Consider the following 18,328-nt stretch of genomic DNA (forward strand, 5'->3'; position numbering starts at 1 on the left):
TAAATGTCAATAGTCAATAAACCATTTAGGAATTAAGTTTTACTTTAGAAATATTAATTACAACTATATTACACCATTCTTTGTAAGGTAATTTTATAATTTTCACCATTATTGTTTACGATTCAATGATTCATTCATTAAACTAATGCTTCTTTAAATTCTTAACATTTTTATAATTTCTAAATTTGACATATATTAAATTTAATACTCCAAATATATTATTCACTGGTAAAAAAAAAAAAAACTCTATCTCTTTTGCTTGTTTTCTTATAATTTGTAATTTTTTTGATATTAAATATGGAATAGTACTTTAACATGAAATACTATGAAAAATTAAATTATAAATAAAGACAATTGTAATCAAATCTTCCCGACATTTGACCAGTAGGGACAACCTACTGGCCCTTTAGGTTTGAGCTGGATAGCTATGACAACCTAGACGGGTTAAGTTTATCTAGCGAGCATTATTATTTTTCTCAATTTTTGAATATATAAATGATATATTTTGTTCAAGCCACGAGGTGTCATAAACATACTCTAATTGGAAGAGACACCTTTGAGCCCATATCATATTCAGACTAATTCCCGTTCACACTAAACCAGCACAATTAAGAGACAAAGTGTTGGTCAGATCTATTTTTCCATACAAGAGGAGGCAAATGATATATATTAACAGTAAACTAAATATTACAAAAATAAATAAATTAAATTTTATGTATCTTGAGTTAAATATCGTCAAGCGAGTAATTTGGAGGGAAAGTGGAGAGTAAGAATCTCACGTGACATTAAAGTCTCCCAAGCCGGTACAGCGTATAGTTGCAGTAGCAAAACAACCCGCCAAGAACCCAGAATCCTGTTAGGACACTGATACGATTTAAGGGAAGGTATGTAATAGCAGCCTGTATATAAATGGCAGCTTAGGGTTTTCTTTCATCACACACTCTCACTCATTCATCATACACCATTTTTCAGCGCTAGGTTCGTTCCCCTCTCCTCTTTAAGCATAGATTGTTTTTTGTTTTTCCTTTTTTTGGTGGTGTTTATGGATATTTGTGTATGTATATGTGTTTATATCGTGTATGTTTGAATGTATATATGATTTTTGTAAGTATTCTTCATCTGATCTCTTCTCTCATTGCTCTTCTGGTGTTTCTATGGTTTTATTTGTTTTGTTTTTGTTTTTGTTTTTCATTTTTTATGTCACGTATGCATATATGTGTGTGTTTTATGTTATGTATGTATATGTGTGTGTGTATGTATGTATGTATGAGTAGATATGATTTTTGTAAGTATTCTTCATCAGATCTCTTCTCTCATTGCTCTTCTGGTGTTTCTATGGTTGTATATGTGTGTGTGTGTGTGTGTGTGTGTGAATAGATATGATTTTTGTAAGTATTCTTCATCTGGTTTTCTCTTTTATTTCTCTTCTGATGTTTCTATGGATGATCTGGGGTTTTATATCGCGTATCATGTATGTATATTATATGTGTGTGGGGCCGTAGGGGGATATACATATGTCAGATATGTATGCATAAATCAGAATCTCATCTTTTATTCATCTTTTGGTGTTTCTAGTATGGATGAAAGTGTACCTTTTGTGTTGATGATGGTTTATTAATTAATTATTTAATTTTCTACAGTGATCTTTATTCTTTGGGCAAACGATTTGAAATAGAGTTTGTTTTTTTATTTTTACAAATTTTGTCTGCCTTATGTTTGAAAATAACGCTTGGCTAGGGCAGTTTAGTGGTTTACACCGAAGGTTACTTTATTATTATTGTTGTTATTATTATTTACATTATTATTTCTATGATACAGTTTATTATTGCTCCTTTTGGTTTTTGGACACTGCAGTTAGATCATTTTTTAATATTTATAAACATTTTAATAAAGTTTATTTTTAGTATCATATTTTTAATTGAATGAATATATATTCGTTGATGTATGTTATGATGCACATAAATATTGAACTTTGTAAAATTGTTAATTTTAAAAATTGAAAAAAATACATTTAAAAAAAAAATTATGTGCAGCTTTCACCTATTTCAAAAATTCCCCAATTCTTAAGCAAATTTTAATTTTTACACTTATCGTATATTGCATGTCATTGTGTATTATACTCTGTCTTATGTTCTAGAAAAAATATGTTTCATGTGGGTTTCTTAGTAATTGCAAGTAAAATTCATTTTTTCAAATTGTAACAGTCCCATTTCAACTGCAAATATGATGAGATGTATGTATGGCCAATGTTGTTATACTGGAAACTGAGCTAACAATCAACTGCATTACTTGTTTCATGCATTTATGCATCTTTGTTTCATTTTACATCTAACTAAGCTCCAATTCTCAAATTTGTTTTTGATCTGTTTTTTGTGTTGATTTTTTTCCTGTGAGTTAAAAGTCTCAACTTTCCCTTTGTGTTGGTTATTTAGATATTCACTAGAAATGGAGCCTCCACTGTCTCTGCCTCCACCACCACCTATACCACCAAATGTTACACCAAAAGTAGTTTCAATGGGTAAACGTGCTGTAATGGAGCGTCGTGGTTTTGGTACAAAGGGCCAGAAGATTCAGCTTGTCACGAATCACTTCAGGGTGAGCTTGGCAAACACTGATGGATGCTTCTTCCAGTACAGTGTAAGTCCCTTTTTGGCTTTCTCAGTTATCAGATATCAAGCATTTGTGTATCTTTCTAGTGCATTGCATTTGATTTGATAGGTCATATGGTTTCTGTGGTTCTCAGGTTTCCTTAATGTATGAAGATCGAAGCCCTGCTGAAGCAAAGGGTATTGGAAGGAGAATTATGGATCAAGTGTATGAAACTTATAGATCTGAGCTTGCAGGTAGGTATTTTGCCTATGATGGTGAGAAGACATTGTTCACGCTTGGTGCATTACCAAGTAACACATTGGAGTTTACTGTTGTATTGGATGAGGTCACATCTAATAGGTATACAATGTCATATTGCCTTTGATATTCATGGAATAGCGAGTGAGTTGTATGTTTTTTTCTTACTTCCCTAAACTAATAATTGTTGATAGAAACGCCGGAGATGGAAGCCCAGACGGTAGCCCAGATAAGGGTGACAGGAAGAGATCAAAGAGGCAACCTAGGTCCAAGACATACTTAGTGGTTATAAGCTATGCAACAAAAATCCCAATGCAAGCCATTGCGGATGTGCTTCATGGGAGGGAGTCTGAAAACTTCCAGGAGGCAGTGAGAGTGTTGGATGTTATACTTCGCCAGCATGCTGCTAAACAGTATGGATTTCGTTGTGTACTGTTATTTGTTTTGGTCATTTAGATATGTGGGAACTGGAAACTGCATCAATTGAGGCTGAAATCTTTCATAATCACATGTCTCTTTATTCATCTTCATCAAATACCATCCGTGACCTGGAATAAAATCATTTCGATTGATCCTTTGTCTGTTTTTGTTCAATGAATTTAAGACATTGTCTGGATGTAGTTGTTTTGTTGCTAGCTTATTCACTGTCTTTCATCTGCAGGGGCTGCCTTCTTGTTCGCCAATCTTTTTTCCACAATGAGCCAAAGAACTTCATTGACCTACGTGGTGGTGTTTTTGGATGTCGTGGCTTTCATTCAAGCTTTCGTGCTACTCAGGGAGGCCTGTCATTGAACATGGGTAACTCTCTTCGATCATTTAACATATTATTCTCCTCTTTTTTTTTCCTCCCTTTACAAAATAAATCTTCTAAACTTATGAGTTCTTTATAGATGTTTCAACTACAATGATTGTGAGGCCTGGTCCAGTAATTGAATTCTTGGTTGCAAATCAAAATGTCAGAGATCATCGTGAGATTGATTGGATAAGGGTAGCTGATCTTTTATTGATTATCTAACTTCGTATGACAAGAGCTATATGATATTGATGTTCTGTTTGGTTAAACAGGCTAAGAAGGTGCTCAAGGGTCTTAGAATTGTTGCTAGTCCCAGTAATAGGGAAAGTAAAATTACTGGCTTGAGTGATATGGCTTGTGCAGAGCAAACGTATGCTACTCTTTCAAGTGGTTTTTATCTATTGCTTAAACCAGATCTTTAATATGTTTTCTGAAAAAAAAAATCTTCTCAGGTTTCTATTGAAGCAGAGGAATGGTAAGGATGAGAGCAGTGTTGAGATGACGGTTTATGATTATTTTGTCAATCACAGACGGATTCCTTTGAAAATTTCTGGAAGTTTGCCGTGCATTAATATTGGGAAGCCCAAACGGCCAACATTCATTCCTGTAGAGGTACCTAATGTGCCATAAAGTTTTAGTTATCTGTATATAGAACTAAGTTCACTGAAGTCACTGATGAACATGTTGTATGGGCTGCCATTAAAGCTTTGCTCCCTGGTTTCACTGCAACGATACACCAAGTCACTGTCCAATCTTCAGAGGGCTTCGCTTGTAGAACAATCTCGACAAAAGCCACCTGAGCGCATGAGAGTCTTGACTGATGTGAGATTTTGTTCTTAAATGCACAACTGCTTAAATACTTTTATCACTTCCTAGTATATTGAATCATCACAATCTTAATCTTCTTCAGGCACTGAGCCGCAGTGCTTACAATACTGACCCTCTACTTAGATCTTCTGGAGTTGCCATCGGTGATCAATTCACTCGAGTAGAAGGCCGTGTTTTGCAAGCACCAAAGGTAACCATTGTTATGAAGTTCTAGTTGCATGTGAGGTGTATTCTTTCCTTTGGCTAGAAAGGTAACTCTAAACCTTGTTTTTAAAGAGAGCTAATTGAATCTATCTTGTGTTTCAGTTAACTGCAGGCAATGGGGAGGATTTTTTCCCGCGCAATGGAAAGTGGAATTTCAATCAAAAGGTAAAGAATGTTTCAATGGCTTTTTGTTACCAAGATATTTCAAGACTGGTCATCATTAACTCCTAATCATCTCCCAGAAATTGGCTGAACCTGTCAAAATTGAGAGATGGGCTGCTGTGAATTTTTCTGCTCGCTGTGATGTGCGCAAACTCTGTAAAGATCTACACACCTGTGGACAAAATAAAGGAATTGTGATCAATCCTCCTTTTGATGTATTTGAGGAAAATCAACAATTTAGGCGTGCCCCTGCTCCAGTGAGAGTGGAGAAGATGATAGAGATGTTGAAATCAAAACTTCCCAGCCCCCCTCAGTTTCTTCTTTGTATTCTACCAGAAAGAAAGAATTCTGATCTTTATGGTACATATGTTTGTGCTTGACTGAATATTCTTTTCACTTTAGTATCTATGAAAGACTAATGAAATCTTCCCATGCTAGGGCCATGGAAGAAAAGGAATCTTACTGAACTTGGAGTTATTACACAGTGCATTGCACCAACAAGAGTGAATGATCAGTATTTGACAAATGTGCTACTGAAAATCAATGCCAAGGTATTCCATCCACATATAATTCAAGAGTGTGATGCAAAAAAAAAAAAGAAAAGAAAAGAAATGATAACAATAACTTCATTACTCACAAATATTTCCCTGATTTATTGCAGCTTGGTGGTATGAATTCCTTGCTAGCGGTGGAGTATACTCCATCGATTCCTATGGTGTCTAAAGTTCCCACACTTATAATTGGAATGGATGTTTCTCATGGCTCACCTGGACGTGCAGATGTGCCCTCAATTGCTGCGGTATTATGATTTGCTGTAGTATTTCATCTTCTTTCAAAACTCTTCTCAAATTATCAATGACATGTTCTTGTTGAAACCATTAGGTAGTGAGCTCCAGAGAATGGCCGCGTATTTCTCGTTACAGAGCTGTTGTTCGTACTCAGTCACCAAAACTTGAGATGATTGATTCTCTTCATAAGAAAGTCTCAGATACTAAAGATGATGGCATTTTCAGGTTTGTGATCTGTGTTGCTTAGCTGATGTCACTCTCTTTCTTTGGCTAAAATATTCTTCTCTATAATTTCTTTCAGGGAGGCCTTGATTGACTTCTATTCCAGTTCCGGGCAGAGGAAACCTGATCAAATTATAATATTTAGGTATTATTTTTCACCATCATATGTTTGAGGATGTACTAATAAATAAAAATGTGAGGTCCTCTTTAAAAAAATTAAGGTGAAATAAAAAGAAAATGATTTCTATAGTGTTTGCATATGTGAGCATAGTATTAACTTCATTCATTTTAATGTGTAGGGATGGAGTGAGTGAATCCCAGTTCAACCAAGTGTTGAATATTGAGTTGGAACAGATCATTGAGGTTTGTCCTTATAATAACTTGCTATAACATACATCATCTCTTGACCCTTTTGGTCATCATTAAACATATGATATTCTTTGTAGGCATGTAAATTTCTTGATGAAAATTGGTCTCCTAAGTTCACGATGATTGTTGCACAAAAGAATCACCACACTAAATTCTTCCAGAGCAATTCTCCCGAAAATGTTCCCCCAGGTTTGTAACTCTTCTCTCCATTGTTAGAATGCTAATATGTGTGCAAACGGGTTACATTCATACTGCATTTTCATATGCAGGGACTGTTATCGATAATGGGATCTGTCACCCCAAGAACAATGACTTCTATCTGTGTGCACATGCTGGGATGATTGTAAGTCCTCAGCTCCTATAGTTTATTGCGTTTTACAAGATTTAAGAGTTGTATAAAATGTTACATTACTGTAATAATTGTAATAAACAGGGAACAACACGACCTACACACTACCAAGTTTTGCACGATGAGGTCGGTTTTTCACCAGATGCACTGCAAGAACTTGTGCATTCCTTGTCTTATGTGTAAGTGAAACAGTTTGTTTCTATTCACTCTTTTGATTTTTAAACAATGTTTTTTCCGCCTAACTTTCTTGATTTATGACTTTGCAGGTATCAAAGGAGTACTTCAGCTATTTCTCTAGGTGAGTTTACTCCAAAATTTCTTGATTTTCTGAATTCTGAACTTTAAAACGATGCTCATCTCCAATATATCTGACATTTCTAAAGAAATCTCTATATCCGACACACATTTGTTTAATCTGGTCTGGTGTATATGCAGTTGCTCCCGTATGTTATGCCCACTTGGCCGCTGCTCAGGTTGGGCAGTTCATGAAGTTTGATGATTTCTCAGAGTCATCCTCTAGCCATGGAGGAGCCCCAGTCCCTGAATTGCCTGTCTTACATGACAGAGTTAAAAGCTCCATGTTCTTCTGCTGAAGAAGAATTGTTGGAGTCCTACCATATCCTTGCCATGGTTTCTACTTACTAGTTAGTACTTTTGTAGACTTAAATTTTTATTTAGAGTCTGTAGTCCTGTGACTTATTATTATGTGATGGCAAGATAATCTGCAACATGAAAATAGATGATATTAGAACTTCAGAAGCATAGTATCAATGGCTGTAATCTCTTTTTTTGGGACCTTCTTCCATATCAACAATGACAATTAGTAATGAATTAATGTAGTTTATTAATTGAAAATACATTATATTTTAATTGTATACACAAAATTTTTGGCTTAGGTTTTACAATGCAATGCGGATATAATTGGTTATGATTCATGAATCATGTAGTGTGCCAGTTGGCAAAATTTGTTGGGTTAGTTAGATTAGAGTTTACATTCTTTATGTTTATATCAGTGTAAAAATAATATTTATGATAAACAACCAAATGATAGAAATATTTTGGGATATTGAATTGAAGTGGAGTATAAAGACTAATTACTAGTATATTCTTATGAAACTAATGTTAACGTAATAAGTGAGATTGATGAGAACTGAATATTATGTGTATTAGAATTCCATAGTACAATGATAGATGACAAGTGATATATATATAGGGAGAGTCTCAGATAGAGTAGGATAGATAGACCTAACATGACTCAGATACATAGAGTCCTAATACTCCCCCGCAAGCTCAGGGCAAGCTGGTGACCTGAAACTTGTCTCGAAGAAAAGAAAATCTAGGACTGGGCAAAGCCTTTGTAAATATAAATCTAGGACTGGGCAAAGCCTTTGTAAATATGTCAGCGAGTTGATCCTTTGTTGAAATAAAATTCACCTGAATGTCTCCACTGGCAACTCTGTCTTTAACGAAGTGGTAGTCAATCTCAACGTGCGGAGTAGAAAGAGAAGCATGACCAGTATGACTAATAAGTAAACCTTTACCGTCACCAACACGAAGAGTATCGTCACCCGTGTACTCCTCGGAAGTGGATAGCGCAGCAATGTCAGGGGTGGCGTGGTTCGTTGCCCCAGTGTCAGGAATCCAGAGATGCGAATCAGAAGACCCCCAAGAATCCAGAGATGCGAATCAGAAGACCTTCTGAATACGTTAAATTGGCCAATATGAATAGCAAGCAGGTGCAGCGTGACCAATGGTGCCACCAATTGGAATTCCGTGAGCGCGAAGACCTTCTGAATACGTTAAATTGGCCTGGGGTCGTAGATTGAGATATGAATAGCAAGCAGGTGCAGCGTGACCAATGGTGCCACCAATTGGAATTCCGTGAGCCATGACCAAAGCGTGAACGGTTTCCTCTCCCACGCTGCATGCCACCGCTCGCCGCGCCACCATGCGACGCACTGGACACGCCGCTGCCGTGCGACTGAGAACCACCACCACGATGCTGCCCGCCTCTCCAGGAGCGCTGCTGTCGACCACCGCGTTGGGCAGTAAACGCCGTAGGCTGAGGCGCGGAACCGCCGTGAACGCCGTCGCCGGTGATAAACTCATACGAGCCGAGAAGATCAGCGAGTTCAGGGAGACTTACAGGTTCGCCGCGAATGTTCAGAGAAGCCGTAAGAGAATGATACTCCGGTCGCAAGCCCCGAAACACATACATGTTTTGCTCCTCCAACGACACGGGCTGATCGGCAAGAGCTAGATCCTGAACCACCACCTGTGCCTTCGCAATATAATCAACAATCGACATGTCTCCTTGCTGAATATTGTGGAACTGACCAAGCAATCGCATGGTACGTGCTCGGCTGGACGACGCAAGCGCACGTTCAAGAGCTATCCAAAGAGCACGCGACGTACCACATCCAATGGCGAGATACATGACTTCCGGCGACAAGGATGAGATCAACATGCTGAGGACTGCTTGATCATGACGAACCCACGGAGCATACAAAGGATTAGGCTGAGCGGGAGGCGGCGTTGCATCGGCGGATACACGGGCAGCAGGAGGAAGAAACGGAGTAGGGCACGGATTCGTGCCATCAACGAAGCCCATTAATTCGTGACCACGAAGAAACGGAACAACTTGCGTCCTCCAAAATAAAAAATTCGTAGTAGTCAACTTAATGCTCACAAAGTGATGAGCAGCTGACAAAGGTATAAAAGCCGGAGGAACCACAGACGATAAAGCGGCATCGGAAACAGTCCGTTCAGAAGAATTAACAGATCCTTCGGCCATAAGGAAAGAAACCTAGGCTAGCTGATACCAGATGAGAACTGAATATTATGTGTATTAGAATTCCACAGTACAATGATAGATGACAAGTGATATATATACAGGGAGAGTCTCAGATAGAGTAGGATAGATAGACCTAACATGACTCAGATACATAGAGTCCTAATAAGATTTAAATAAAGCGGTAGTCTTTTTTTTATAAGTCATTGCACATGTATTGATAAAGTATGTTTTTTTGTGTCTTCCCTTTCAGTATGCATCACCAGTAATTCATCTTCTTTTTCATCACCTGATTTATCATTTTGATTTTTAATATGTTTTTAAATTTTTTTATTTGCAAAGCTAATATGGCATTCTTTTTTTTTTTTTTTTTTAGACATTGTGTGTAGAAGTGTCAAGGTAGGTTGAAACACACGGACTAACCCTAAACCGCCCTGCGGGATAGGACCTAGAAATTTTGGCTCGCAAAAAATATGAGCCTCGCGGGTTGGCCTGAACATCAAAATTTTAAAAAATGTAAAAAAATTTAATTTTTAAACATAAAAAAATTTGATATTATTTAGGTTAAATTATTTCAATAAATAATAATAATAATAATATGATTTTCTTTTTATTTTTGATGTTAGGCTGGTAGGGCTCGTGAGTCGCACGGGGCGAGTTAGGGTTGTATACTTTCTAGCCTGCGGAGGGACTCGGAAAAAAAGCTCACGGTGAGACGAGTTGGCCCTCATTAACACCCCTAATTATGTGTAGCAACTCTCATAGATCAATTTGCATTTGTTACAATTTGACTATTAGAATTGCAATTACAATTCTAGCAGGTTTTACAATTTTTTATTATTACTTTTTATGGGGATTACTCCCGGGTATCGCGACCGTACGATGGTCAGTCCCTAAACCGTAGAGCACGACAAGACCGAATTGTGCGTTAACCGGTCTATCAGACCAATAGCCTCCGACCACCCGCCCTAGGGGGCACACAGAGCACGATTTGTAATAGTCTATCGGGCTTGATCGGTCCGACCTTCTTGCCTTAGAGTACTTCCTTCACCGTGGCCCATAAGCGCCGAGCACTTGGCTAAAGGACAATGGGTCTGCGCCTGGCCCCATGCATGACTTCCAAGTGGCGTCCATGTTGTAAGACCGGCAAATGTCCCCTGACACCCTATAAATATCACATTTAATGCTGGACGGATGACTTTTGGTCATTTTTCTCTCACAAATAGCTAAATAGCTCGAAAACCTCTGACCTATTGAAGCTAGACACTTAGGATATAATACTCTTGTATCCAGTTGATAATCAATAATGTACATTTGATCGTATTTTGACTGTACGATCCTGTATATACCATATCACTTTTATTATTATTAGTACCTTATTGATAAACATAGATTTTTTAATAAATTGATGTGATATTGTGGTTATTTTTTATAGAAAAGATAGAATTTCATGGATGAAGCGTAAATATTAAAAAATTAAAAAAAAATTTATGTGATATTTTAAAAGTAAGAAAAAATTGCATGCGAATAACCTAATTATAAATTTTTTAGGACGTCCTGTACTAAAATAAATTTAAAATGGTAAGTAAAATCAACTCCAAATCTGATCACCGGCACCAATCGATTTGAGTGGAAACTTTAATTCAAATCATCAAACCGCTATATCTATTCACAACTTTTGTCCCTGTCGTTTCTTCACGCTCCTCCCCAATTCGATTTCGCCTTCTCCTTCTTCTTCTTATTGTCCTAGCTTAGGGTTTTTTTGATTTCTCAATAATTATTGCGAAGTTAATTTTAGGAATTTTTTTCAAGAAAAAGTTTCTTTAGAAAGGATTTAATCAATGTCTGCTTCCACAGTGTCCATCACCGCCAATCCGTCCTCCGTCGCCACCCGGCGGCGAACCGCCGTCGAGAAAAGGCAGCCCGCCGCTTTGGACATTGCCGAATCCAACTTAGCGGCCGCGGCCGCTGCAGCCGCCGTCGCGTCTCCATCCACAGGCAACGATAAACACGCCGCAGGCGACGCTGCTATCAAAGATCTAAGTCAACATTCAATCCGAACGGAAACTAGAGATCCAATTCAAGCCGTCAGGAAGCCCTTGCCCAACTCAAACGGCGCCTCGCCTTCGTCTCGCCGTGCGGGGACCACGAAGAAATCTTCCAAGCCCGAGAAACCGCGCTGGCTCACGGTTGTTAGTATATTCACTAAGAATTTATGTCTTTTGTTAATCATAGTAGGTTTAATTCAGATGGTTCGGAGAATTTTTGTCGATTCGGGAAGTCGAAATACTGACGGACTCACCGTGATCTCTGACGATTTCGAGGGCAAAGTTGCGGAACTGGAGAATTTTTTGAAGAAAACTACTAAGATGATGCAAGTCCAAGTAGATGTCATCGACAAAAAGATCGAGAGTGAAATTAAAACCGTGAGAAATGAATTTAGTGAGAAGCTTGAGGAAAAAGGTGCAGAATTGGATGCAAAATTTAAGGAATTGGATGGGAGGAGTGAGAATTTGAAGAAGTTGGTGATCGAAATGGAAACCAAGAATTGGGTGTCTAAAGAAGAGTTTGATAAATTTCTGGATGAGTTCAAGGAGAAGAAAGGTGTTGAGATCAGCGATGTGAGTTTGGATGAGGTAAGGGCTTATGCTAGGGATATAGTTGAGAGGGAGATTGAGAAACACGCCGCAGATGGGCTAGGGAGGGTGGACTTTGCCTTGGCTTCTGGTGGGGCAATGGTGGTGAAACACTCAGAGCCCTTTGTTGCAAAGGGAGGGAGTAGCACTTGGATTTCTTTGACTAATCGGTATAGAGTTCATTCAGATGCCGTGAAGATGCTGACACCAAGTTTTGGAGAACCTGGGCAATGCTTTCCACTCAAAGGAAACAGTGGATTTGTCCAGATCAGGCTACGAACAGCCATTATTCCAGAGGCTGTGACACTGGAACATGTTGCTAAGGTGATTCCCTTTTCTATAATACCATAGTAATCTTTATAACAATTTCCAATCATAAGCTTCTTTGCATAATAGCATCTGCTGCTTTTTGTTATTCTATGGGATTTTATATATGTTTCCTCATTGAGTTCTAGGCTTCTAGCTTCAATTGAACTTGATTACTTTGGGTTGTACTGTAATTCAGTTCTGAACTGGATGTCAGGTTGAATTCTTTTTGTGTAGTGAGTTATAGACACACGATTGCTTTCTCCTCTTCCCTATTTTACTTGGAAAGAACTTTCACTGGCTTTTAATGCTTTCTTATAGAACATTTTCAGTATCTTTGCATGGTTTTGCTGGACTGTTTTGGTCTTTTTGGAAAGAATGAATGTTTCTTGTTATATCTAGGGATTGCATTATCATCACATGTTCTCATCTAAAATAGTTATAAGATGTTATCAATGATGTTTGCTACGTATAATATTCTTTATCTTGTAAAAAAGGAAAGAAATGTTTTATTATGACAGTAAAAATGGTGTATGACTATCTTTAAAATGGCTATGACTGATTGGTGGGAAGTCATGATTGTAGTGTCTTGAGACATGATACCCTCTATGGTCATAATAAACTTCTACTAGCAATTAATAATGAAAGTTGAAACAGCAAAGTTGAGTTGTGACACCCTGTCATGACTTGGAAAAAGGTTTTTGTATGCAGATTGCTGTTGAAATACTTAAATAAATGCCTTCACATATATCAACTATGATGGGTTTTTTGTCCCCTTGTTTCCTGTGTTCTGTTTAACTTTCCAACTCATTAACCGTCCCTCTTGTATTCCTAATATGCTAGTTTTTGGGACTTTTCAGCCTCTTCCCCCCCCCCCCCTCCTCCCTTGGCTATACAGAGTTTCTAGTTCTATGATGTTAACTGCACTTGTTACTGCTTACTCTGTCGATACGTTTGCTTTCATTTTGTTTTATCTTTTCAAAGATTGAACAGAATCTAACTGCAATTTTTTCCTCTTTCTATTTTTTTTCTTTTGTTGATAACATAATTATGCATATTTTCCTTGACAAAGGGTAATCAGGGACTGAAATTTCAATCTTATTAAAGTTACTTGGCTCATATTAAGTACTTGACAGAAGTTAGTTTTCAGCCAGCTATATTTGCAAATTATTTTACACCCATTGTCCATTGATACGTATGATAAAAGGGATAAAAGAGTTTTCATGATTGTTGTTTTAGTGAGCATATTGACAACCTTTGATTGTTCTTTTTAATGAGTATAATGGCAATCTAATTAATTGGGGCAGGGTTAGTGGTTGTGTTTGTATTCTGGGGTGTATGGGGTTTGGAAAATTACAATTTATCAAGTTTTACTATTTTTGTAGCAGCTACCAACTTTCAAGTTTCATTGTTAGATTAATATACAGGTGAAAACTATTTTCCACTAAAGCTGGGTTGTTTCAAATGAAGTTTTCAGGGCTTTGTGATGAATTTTGGTTACGATAGTAGTGGATTTGTGTGGCATGTTTGTATTTCCTATTTGGTTTTAGAGAAAAAATCTTTGAAGATCTTGACTACTGATACTTCATTCTGTCATTTGTGTGTTTGGGTGTGTGTGGGGAACAGAGTGTTGCTTATGATAGGTCCAGCGCTCCCAAGGACTGCAGGGTCTCTGGATGGCTCCAACGGCAAGATATGACCGATGCAGCAGTTGATGGTGAGAAGATGTTTCTTTTGACAGAATTTACATACGATCTTGAGAAGACCAGTGCTCAAACTTTCAACGTGCTGGAGTCTGCAGCCTCGAGTGTTGTCGACACAATCAGGTTAGATTTTGGATCTAATCACGGGAACCCTTTGCATACATGCATCTACAGATTGAGGGTACACGGAAGTGAACCCAACTCTGTGTCAATGATGCCAATGGAGTCATGACACTATCGTTACTTGGTGGCTGTTGGCATCCCTTTGTGCTTTGTCCTATTTATGTTTGTAATCTTCCTAGGTGTTCATTGCTAGTACTAGTAGATGTATCAACAAGTTCCCAATATTATCCTTCCCTATCATCATATTTAGGGAGCATTGTTTTGTACTTAGTTGGAGGGTAGACATGTAAATGTGGTTTTCGTTTCTCAGCTTGACATTATCTACTTAAGATCGAGTTTAGAAATTTGGTAGCAAGTCATGCTCTTGTAAAACTTGGAGTACCCTCGTAAACAATTACTCTTGCCTCGTTCCTTAGTTTGCCAGAAAATGGTTGTGTAAAATACTCTGTTAGCAAAATAATTGTCATTGTGATAGTATACCTTAAGTTTTGAACTTTGATTAGAATTTGAATAAAAATCAAAGGAGTTGTATACATTAGAATTAGATTACAATTTGCACTAAAACATTTTGTCCCTTCCCGGCCTACAATAAGCCTTGAGAGAAAGGTATATTAGTATAGTTGAGCCAAGTATCCCCCATTGTAAAATTGTACACAGTGAAATTCACAGCCTGTGAAGCGTTCATCACACTATACCCGGGCCACTGCACTCTCATGCTAGTATTAGCCCCGCCGCCATAGTTCTCAAACTCCCCATAATAAACCGTATCCAATCCCTCCGTCCCATCCCACGCCAACCACCCTGCAGGATCGATCAAATCTCCGATATAAGACTGCATAAAAACCGTCCGAGAATACAACTTCCACGGTCGCCCTAGAAAACTGAGCGTCGAGTTCAATCCCTCAGCGGCCTGGATGGTGCAGTTATGAATGGAAATCCCAGTGCTCTGGTTGGGATCAGTTCGGCCTTGGGCTGTGAAGATGTTCTTTTGGTTGGGTAGGGGTCTGCGAGCATAGAGGTTGCAGTTCTGGAGAATGGCGGCGGCGTTGCCAAACACAAAGTCTACTGTGCCGTAGATGTCGCAGTCACGGTAGAATTGGCGGAGGGAGTGGGTGTATAGCGTGTCCTGATAGCCTTCGAAGCTGCAGCGGTAGAAGGCGGAGAGATCGGCGTTGTTTCGAAGCGCCACCGCCTGGTGCTTTGCCGAACCCGCTATGTTCCTGAACGTCACGTCTATGGCCAGGAACCGCTCCCCATAAACGGCTGCATATATGCCAAACAAATATTTTTATTTTTTAGAGTTGATAAAATCACTACAGTCGAAAATTAACTTGGTCGATGACCTAATTAAGCACAAAAAGAATATTGTTTAGGAATAAATTGAGAAAAATCAGTATAATCAAGGACTAAATTGGGTTGAGAATTAAATTAGTGGGAAGTGCCAACCAAAAGTGGCAGATTTGTAGGTTGTCCAGCCATCGGCCACACTGCGGTTTCCGACGATGACAGTGCGGTTGATTCCATCGCCGACGAGCATTATATTCTTCTTGTGCTTCCCCACCACAACGTTCTCTTCATAGTAGCCTTCCTTTGCGTAGATCACAAAATAGCCGTCTTCGATGTTGGTTTTGTTGGGTGCATGTGCAATGGCCTCTCCGATTGTGGTGAAGTTGAAGCCTCCATCACCACTAACCCTCACCACTCCCCTCACCTTAACCCCCAGCTTTTCCCACCACTCCATCTCTTCAACCATTCTTCCTTCCCTTTCACTTGACTCTAACACCTGCTTTACAAAATGCATGTTGTTCATTTACTTTTCAAATAATTGTAAGGCCATTATTTTTGGTATTAACTTAATTATAATCTACAACAAATATATATCTAATCTAAAAACATAATAAGTCTTAATTAAAGTTATATCCGTAATTTATATACATGTTTTTAGTGCTAACTATTGTGTACATTGTGTTTTTAGAGTTGTACTACACAGTTTTTTGGACAAAAATACCCTTACCCGTTATAACTTCTGTTATCTTTTCCATTAACTTTACCATGTACATGCATCCACTATATTTTTTCTTATATTCTTTAATGATAATAATATTTGTAGACATTATATATTGTATTGATATAATAAATATATATATTTTTTCATTAAGAGTTTATTAGTTATTTTTTAAAGTATAAATAAATAATAAAGGACGAATATAACTACATAAGGCAAATCACCAAATAACAAGAAGGTAACTATTTCTAGTCCATATTTAACCACAATACTTTTTATGGGGGGAAAAGGCGCAAAATTCCAAACTTTATGCAAGTACAAAATGTTTGGTATTCTCCGCTTAATGTTAAGCTAATATATTAATAATATATTCCTGTACGTTTCTCAACACTATCCTATGATTCCTATCCGTTACAATATACTCCGTAAATTAAAAAGAAATTAAAAAATATGATAATGAGGTTTACATACATACCTTGGTGGCCACAAAGCTCGGGCTTCGCGCCCACTCAAACGCGGCGGCGGCAACATTCCGCCGCCGTCCCACTCCCAGCGCGGGCCTAACCAGCCCCAACGACACGCTGTAAAGCTCCGACGCGTTACTGAAAGCATCCACGATTTCACTGCCGGCGCCGGCGAGGCCGTCGAGGCACGTCTGCTGATTAGTCACCACCGCGCTCAGCAGCGCCTCCACCCTCCCCGTCGCCGGCCGATCGTCGTCGGAGGCCCTCAGCTCCGCCGCCGCGGCCCGGAGGTAGTCGACGGTGAGGTCGGCGAGGTGGGCGCAGTCGTCGAGCGCGCTAATCTCTCCGGCGGTGACGAGCATTGGGTGACGACGGCGGAGGAAGCGGGTGAGGGCGGTGGCGTGGTTGATGCATTGGTGGACGGAGAAGGCGGCGTAGGCGGCGGAATCCGGCGGGGAGAGGCGGAAAGAGGAGAGAAGGGAGTGGCAGAATTTGGGGTAAAGGGTGGATTTGCATGCAGTTGAGATTCCTGCAGGCTGAGCTGATGTGGAGAAAATTAAGAGAGAAAGAAGAAAGAGAAAGAAAGGTGTGGAGTTTTGCATTTTCTTTTTGTGATCTTGAGGGGAGAAAAGGGAGAGATAATGGAGTTTGGTCTTTGGGTTTAATTTGGGGGGTTTTATAGCAAAATCTATCACAATTAAAGGTGATAAAGAAAAGAGAAAGAGTATTATCATTATATTTTTCATGTGTTACATATACAAAGTTAGGGAGAACCCCCTAGCAGTATTATAGAAAAAAAATCATAAATATATTACTTATTAATAAAATTCATATAACCAAAAAGAAACCGGTAACTGTAACATATTATTGGCGACTGACGACTGTTCGACGGTCGTCGATTTTTTTCTCGTAGGTAGTCGAAGCATCATTTGAACCCTAACGACATGTTATCACCGGTTTTTGAACTTTAATGCATTATCATTAGTTTTGGAGCTCCAATATGGTAAAATGACATGTTAATGTGTTTAACTGTAACTTTTAAAAGTTTGAATATCTAATTAATTTTTCATATAAAGTTTAGCGTGTATTTGACCTTTTCTCCTTAAAAAATTTGATAAAGATGAGATATATATTACTTTAAACTTCAAAGTAGGGAAAAGCGATGCTAAAAAAAAAAACAAAAACAAAAAAAAAACAAAACAAAACGCATAAATGTAAGGAACATCGGGTATGTTTTAAAATCTTAAATATACATATATACATAATTATTTATAACTTGTTTTATAGTTAAGAGTGTGTTTGGTACTTTTTCATCAATTAATTTTATGAGAAAATGTTTTCAAGGAATATATTTGATGGAAATAACTCTACTGGAGAAATTAATTACCATGTTTGGTGTTACCCTAGAAACATAACAATTAAATTACCTGAAAAATTAACACGTACATTTAGTTTGTTTAAACTTTTATAGAATTTTTTTTAAAATCTCTAATAGTTCTTGTTATATACAAACATAAAAAAAAACATAACAAATAATTGAAAGCAGGTGCAAATTTAGTGCGCGTTGTGTGCATTAGCGTTACCTAGCGAGAGCATGTGCAGTACAGGGGCTCGCGGGAAAACTCTTTGTAGGATGTGCTCTAATTAAGAGCAACCACAAAAATTAAACCCTAATTGAATTTTTTTAATTTTTAATTTCTTTTTTGTCCGGGCTAGATGGAAAGAGAAAGGAGGAAAA

The 18,328-nt window shown here is 38.1% G+C and overlaps 3 protein-coding genes across 3 annotated transcripts; 2 read left to right on the forward strand and 1 right to left on the reverse strand.

Annotated features, from left to right (window-relative positions):
• Positions 1-969: 969 nt before the first annotated feature.
• LOC116007383 (protein argonaute 4A-like) lies at positions 970-7,155 on the forward strand. The gene is made up of 22 exons (XM_031248044.1): positions 970-978; positions 2,433-2,637; positions 2,744-2,949; positions 3,042-3,260; positions 3,509-3,645; positions 3,738-3,835; positions 3,913-4,010; positions 4,093-4,252; positions 4,346-4,462; positions 4,551-4,658; positions 4,775-4,837; positions 4,915-5,194; positions 5,273-5,385; positions 5,496-5,633; positions 5,717-5,847; positions 5,924-5,989; positions 6,144-6,207; positions 6,291-6,402; positions 6,483-6,556; positions 6,647-6,741; positions 6,829-6,860; positions 6,998-7,155. Exons 2-22 carry the CDS (start codon positions 2,446-2,448, stop codon positions 7,153-7,155), a joined length of 2,661 nt encoding a protein of 886 aa, XP_031103904.1. The 5' UTR covers positions 970-978; positions 2,433-2,445.
• Positions 7,156-10,960: 3,805 nt separating this feature from the next.
• Positions 10,961-14,623, forward strand: LOC116006724 (SUN domain-containing protein 1-like). Its single transcript, XM_031247211.1, has 2 exons — positions 10,961-12,313; positions 13,922-14,623. Exons 1-2 carry the CDS (start codon positions 11,195-11,197, stop codon positions 14,228-14,230), a joined length of 1,428 nt encoding a protein of 475 aa, XP_031103071.1. The 5' UTR covers positions 10,961-11,194; the 3' UTR covers positions 14,231-14,623.
• An 18-nt stretch (positions 14,624-14,641) lies between these two features.
• On the reverse strand, positions 14,642-17,220 carry LOC116006723 (pectinesterase-like). Its single transcript, XM_031247210.1, has 3 exons — positions 16,602-17,220; positions 15,568-15,904; positions 14,642-15,384 (listed from the first exon to the last, which is right to left on the reverse strand). Exons 1-3 carry the CDS (start codon positions 17,190-17,192, stop codon positions 14,705-14,707), a joined length of 1,608 nt encoding a protein of 535 aa, XP_031103070.1. The 5' UTR covers positions 17,193-17,220; the 3' UTR covers positions 14,642-14,704.
• Between the last annotated feature and the right edge of the window lie 1,108 nt (positions 17,221-18,328).

Source organism: Ipomoea triloba, chromosome 15 (assembly GCF_003576645.1).
Source record: "Ipomoea triloba cultivar NCNSP0323 chromosome 15, ASM357664v1".
NCBI classification, from domain to species: Eukaryota; Viridiplantae; Streptophyta; class Magnoliopsida; order Solanales; family Convolvulaceae; genus Ipomoea; species Ipomoea triloba.